We start from the raw sequence: 6,150 nt of genomic DNA on the forward strand, positions 1-6,150 counted from the left end.
AGAAAATGCATGATTTGGTGCTTTAAGATTTGAAACTTGACGTGAAAATTCTGTCTTATAAAACGTTTTAAAACACCTTTATTTTTAATACTTTATATGAAATCATATAGTTCACCATTTAATTTCTTTAATATTTTTTTAAAGTCTTATAGTAGCGACATGTGAAATCATGTAGTTCATTATTTCATACGTCTCGATTGTGCGTGAAGTGCAAAATAGTGAAACTAGTAATATCGTAGTTCAAAATTTCAAGCTTCACAAAGCTTGACGTCTGCTCTAAATAAAGTAGCTTTCATGTTCTGCCATTTCTATCTGGGAGGAACAATTTCTTCGCTGGCATTAGAAATTGGCAGTTTAACAGTTTATTCGTAAGGCATTTTATTCCGTTTGAAACAGTATCATTGTACTTTTTTTAAATGACCTTACTTTACAGCATGAACAAGATTCTTTTATATATTGTATTATTTTATTCCATTAAATAGCAAAAGAATTATCTCATATGAAATATGTCAATAGTATAGTACATGTAACATCATATATTTGTCTTCAAATATCTACATTTAAATTGTTTTGCAGAGCCAAAGGAAAGTGAAGGCATGTCATTTCACCAAATACTCTTAAAGCTTGGTCTTACTGACAAATACCCTGGAAAAATAACTTTACAAGAGGTTACAACAGTTGATATTAACGAAGCAAACGAAGTCGACGAGCAAAGCATTACATTAGCTGATATTCCTTGGATGATGCTTAAACGATTGATATGTGCACACGCTGAAGCCAGAGATATAAGAGTTACAGACGAGGACAGTATGGATTTAGACACAATGGCATTTATTTCTGAATCATCTGAGAATAGCCAAGATATTAGTCCATTAGATATATTCATAGTTGTATTTCAGTGTTGTGACCCATTTTTGAAGCAAATATTTTTTCAGAAATTATATCTTTGCAAGATTGCCGTTCCTTTCCTTTACAAAAGTTGGACAACTAAAGGATTACATCAGCAAATGTTGTCAGTGTGGCCTTTACGATCCCTAGCGATCGAAACCCAGGTATCATCTGGCGATAGTAAATCAAAATATAAAGAGGCCGATGTGCTTGAATTGACAACTCATTGTTTAGCTTTTGCAAGGTTTGGTCGTCCAAGATATTCCAAATCAAAATTACTAAATAGTCTTCTATCCCGTCAAGGTTGTAAAACATTCTTTAACATTGACTGTCCTTCAGGAATGACACCAAAGTGTTTAAGTGACGGACATATTGAAATGTTTTGGTTACCAAAGGTCGGGGGTAATAAAGACCAATTTCAAGAACCTATGACATTTCTGAACATGAGAGGAGATATTAAAGGAAACTTTAACGTTGACACTCTGAATTTCATCGCAAGTTTTGTTGATACTGTTGCGATAATTATCGATTCAGAATCAATTTTGAAACAGGCACTAGAAGTAAAAGGTGTTTTATTCAACTTTTCCTCTATTATACTAATCATTTCAAACCCTCTCAGACCTGTCATACAATGGATTGAAAATTTTAAAAGTGAGATAATTTCTTCGAAACTAGATATAAGTCTGCGCGTTATAAGTACACACAAGGGCGTTGTCGAACAAAATGTTGTCGATATGGTATCTTGTTTATCTAAATGTATTACGATCCAGATGAAATCGGCTAAAACTAAATCATATCAAGAGCGCTTGTCTTCTTATAAAGCTAGTTGCACAAAATATGAAAACATCAAAACCGATGAAGACGACCAATATTTCCAAAGTAGTAAACACAAAGCAGAAAAGTTTGTAAATCAGATGAAATTAGAGAGTGATGCACATCACTGGAAAAAAGCTGTTACCCCTGTTCATTGCAAATATTCAGGGCAGTTGGGAACACTAATGAAAAAACGCGAAAGAATGGGAAACTTGGATGAAGTCAATAAAATAGACTGCACAATGAAGACCATTCGTCAACATCAAATACGTGCAATCTCCAAACCTATTAAACAGTTTTTAGATATTTTAACGAGAGAGTCTCACGGCGAACTTAAAATACTTCTCTGCTGGTTACACTTCTATATTGAGCGAGAAAAAAGACTTATCATGCACCATCTTAAACAAGAAAGCTGCTGTGCATGGGAAAACCTCAAAACCTTAAAAAGCGCTGAAATCTTGATCCCGTCTGACATTAAACGACAGGAAAACTTAATTAATGACTTAGAAATGAAATTGGATGAAGCATCATTCTCTGTTGAGCATTTGTTTCGTGAGACAGGTCATATATATGATGCTGTTTTAACACTGAATGAAAATGCATCTAAAATTGGATTGCCGCCAACAGACGAAATAGCAAATATCACTGGCCATCTTGTTGCTGACGGGCATCAATTAGAATTGATTGATGGGGAAAGTTTTTATATGCCTTACAAATGGACGAGCACTGTATTAAGATATGTAAATGAATATATTGGCTCTTCAAAAGTTATGACCCTCAGTGTTCTAGGAATACAAAGTTCCGGAAAATCAACGCTTTTAAATACAATGTTTGGTTCCCAGTTTTCTACGAGAACTGGAAGATGTACACGAGGTATACATGTTCAACTCATTCCCTTGAAACCCGCCAGCTTTACAGGAATTACGTCACCGTTTAATTACATTCTTATTGTTGACACAGAGGGCCTAAGATCACCGGAGTTAAGTCATACTCACCATGAGCACGACAACGAGTTAGCAACTGTAATTACTGGTTTAGGTGACGTAACAATGTTAAACATAATGGGAGAAAACCCGGGTGAAATACGAGATATTTTGCAAATTATCGTTCATGCATTTCTGAGGTTGAAGATGACAAATAGGAATCTCGATATAAGAAAATGCTGTACATTTATCCATCAAAATGTTCAAGATAGTTCGGCATCAGAAAATATGATGAGCGGCTTAAATACATTGATGAAGAAGCTGGATGAAATGACACGAGAATCTGCTAGAAGTGAAAACATTCTTGATATTACTTCATTCAATCAAGTTATTGAATTTGACATTAAGTCGCAAGTCTGGTACCTGAAAAATCTTTGGCAAGGCAACCCACCAAAGGCTCCAGTAAATACTGAATACAGTGAAAGGGTTGTCGAAATAAAATGTAAGGTTTTGTACAAAGCACTAACAATGAAAAATAAATCTTACAAGGCTTTAACTGACATCATTGACCATGCACATAGTTTGTGGAAAGGTGTTTTAAGTGAAGATTTCGTATTTTCCTTCAGGAATAGCCTAGAAATCAGAGTTTATATGGAAATGGCAAAAGTTGTTCAGGATCAATTATGGCATCTCGAAAGCTTTATTCATAAAAAGTTAAATGCTATATCGCAGAGCAAATTTGCAGGCTGTGACCAAGAGTTTAATGTACGAAGTGTAGCAGAGAAACTCATCATTGACTTAAACGGCGTCCTTGCTGAGGAAAAAAGTAAAACTGAAATTATCATCGCGGCATATTTTGAGGACAACGAATACAAAGACATAACAGTTCAATGGAAAGAAAGTCAGCAACGTCAAATTGACAGCTGCTGTTTAGAATTAGAACAAAGAATAAGAGAAGAAATAGAAAAGAGACGAGTAAAGAGATCGGTAGAAATTCTTACTGTTGCCAGCCGTGAAATACATGAAGAAGAACTTAGGAAAATGTCTATGGCCGTTGCAAATAAACACAGAGGTATGCAATTATCTACAAACAAAATTACACAGCTTTTTGGTAATATTTGGATGTCATTTATTAACAAAATTTCATACACGACAGAGAAAAATAGGAAAAATATGAAAGATATCTTTGAAAACTGTCTCAAAAATGATCTTTTCAAGCAAAAACACATATTATTAAACGAATCATTGAAACGGAGTTCATGTCTGACGCCACTACCAAGTTTGAAGAAATTGGAAGGATCGTTTAAGTTAACTGGAATAAACGATACAGACATCAGTTTCAAATGGCCACAAAAACTTATAGAATTCGGAAAAGAGCTACTTGGGATTAAGAACACTATTATGAAGAATGTAGCTGAAAATGTAAATCAAATATTTGCAACTGCTGACGACAAAATAAAACAGTTTCGTCAGGTTAAAGATGAAATCACAGAAATGAGTGTCAATAAATTAATGCATGAACTTGACACCAGTATACGTGCTATTCTGACAGGAAAGTCTGATTACGATTTTAAGATTACATTTTATATTAAGTTTCATGTACATGTTAGCAGATATGCGCATCTTGTTTTTGAAAAGCACAATGATGAGTATTTTGAAATACACGGAATCGCTGCTCGTCTTGAACAATACAGACAACAGCAAGAAATCAGTTTCAGATCACATATAACTAATCGCCAATCAGAGGACATAGTAGCGAACCTTTTTAGTCACGTGATCGAGGGTTTTGCTGACGCATGGACATCGCAAAACTTACCAAATAAGGTATCTGATGAACTTTATAGTAAACTTCCGTCAGTAAAGAATATGGTAATAATTGAAATATGTTCAGAGCTGTTAGACAAAGGTAGTTTCAATCATTTTGTAAGGTATATTCAAACCCCTAAGGAGTACGTACGGCTATGGATAAATGAAAATGCAAATAAACTTCTTTTCTCTCAGGCCTCACCTGCATACGCACGCATAGCACACGCCTTACTAGATAGCGTTTTCAACAGTGTTGAAACATGCTTACATGGTTTAAAGACCAGTTTCACTGGAAAACCATCTCCATCCATGGAAATGTGGATACACGATTTTCATATGTCACTGAAAGACGCAAATCTTTCCATTCCACAAGAAGATTTTCGGAATGTAAAACTGGAATTAGAACAGATAGAAAATGTGGAATATCTTACAAACAAAATCTTGGAATATATGGATGCCTCACGAAAAAACCTGTGTGCCAAATATAAAGACCATAGCAGTGACTCTGTTGAATGGTCAGACACAAATCCAATCGAAAGAATAACTAAAAAAATATGGGGCTGTCCAGAACAGTGTGCTTTTTGTGGTGAGCCTTGCGCTAAGAATGTGGATCATAGCGATTCGGTACATTACAGTATACAACACAGACCGTCATGTTGCAACGGCACGCGGGACAAGGATACAGCTATTGCATTTTTTGGGGCATGTGGATTTTATATTCAGTCCAACTATACACATAATTGTCCAGCCTTTAATTACTCATGCAATAAAGAAACTCGAAATGATTGTATTGAACGTCATCATTACCGAGACTACAAAAACTTTTTGCCTGAATGGGATATTCCACCATCGTCTAATATGCACGACACATCAAAATTCTGGATGTGGTTTGTGGCGACATTTAAAAAGGATTTGCACAATTATTATGATTACAAGGTCGAAAATGTACCATCATCATGGGACGAAATCACTAAAGAACAGGCAAAAGAATCTCTTCTCAATACATATTCTGTCCGAAAATAAAAAGTAATAATATAAACATTGTAGATCTAATATGAATCATAAATAAAAACATTCCAAGAATGTTCCCTTACCGCAAAAAATACCACATAATTTAGCAGTTTTGACTTTAGTATTGAAAAGCCGTGCCTTATTATAGTGATATTGCACAATTCATATAAATAGCCAGTCATCTTCATGATGTGGTATTTGACGCTTACATGTATAGAATAACGATATTGCACGTTACTAGCCGGACATAATTAATGTATATTATCTTCATATCATAAAACAACTTACACACTTTTGGTGTTGCATTATGAGGTGACTTACACTAGAAAAAATAAAAATATTGACTTCGATCACTCGATCAATATTTATGTTTTTCTGCTGCACATATGATTATGCCAAACCAACTCATATTTATCCGAGTAAATTGCTGTTTTTACTCGCTTCTAACCTTAAAAGTATATTTGATAAAACATTCTCATTAGCCAAAATGTTTGTAAATTATACTTTAGCATCTAAGCCCATCTATGCTTGCATAAAAGTACTTTTTTACCCGATCCGTCCATTTATTAAGGGGAGAAAAATCGCGGATTAATAAGCCAATAAGGCACTGGCAACAGGAAATTTATGTTTGAATGGGCCGGATATCTATTCTTGCGTCGTTGTACACTCTGTTTCGAATTAGGCGTATTTTTTGTATTTTTTAGGAAAC

At 34.7% G+C, this 6,150-nt stretch overlaps 1 protein-coding gene across 1 annotated transcript; it reads left to right on the forward strand.

The window, feature by feature from the left end:
• Positions 1-596: 596 nt before the first annotated feature.
• LOC128553391 (interferon-induced very large GTPase 1-like) lies at positions 597-5,453 on the forward strand. The gene has a single exon (XM_053534533.1). The coding sequence runs from the start codon at positions 597-599 to the stop codon at positions 5,451-5,453; it is 4,857 nt and encodes a 1,618-aa protein (XP_053390508.1).
• Positions 5,454-6,150: the final 697 nt, after the last annotated feature.

This window comes from Mercenaria mercenaria, unplaced genomic scaffold (genome assembly GCF_021730395.1).
Source record: "Mercenaria mercenaria strain notata unplaced genomic scaffold, MADL_Memer_1 contig_3778, whole genome shotgun sequence".
NCBI classification, from domain to species: domain Eukaryota; kingdom Metazoa; phylum Mollusca; class Bivalvia; order Venerida; family Veneridae; genus Mercenaria; species Mercenaria mercenaria.

Bases quoted from the DNA above. Each gene is read 5' to 3' on its own strand.
- LOC128553391 (XM_053534533.1), top strand. From the start codon at position 597: ATGTCATTTCACCAAATACTCTTAAAGCTTGGTCTTACTGACAAATAC.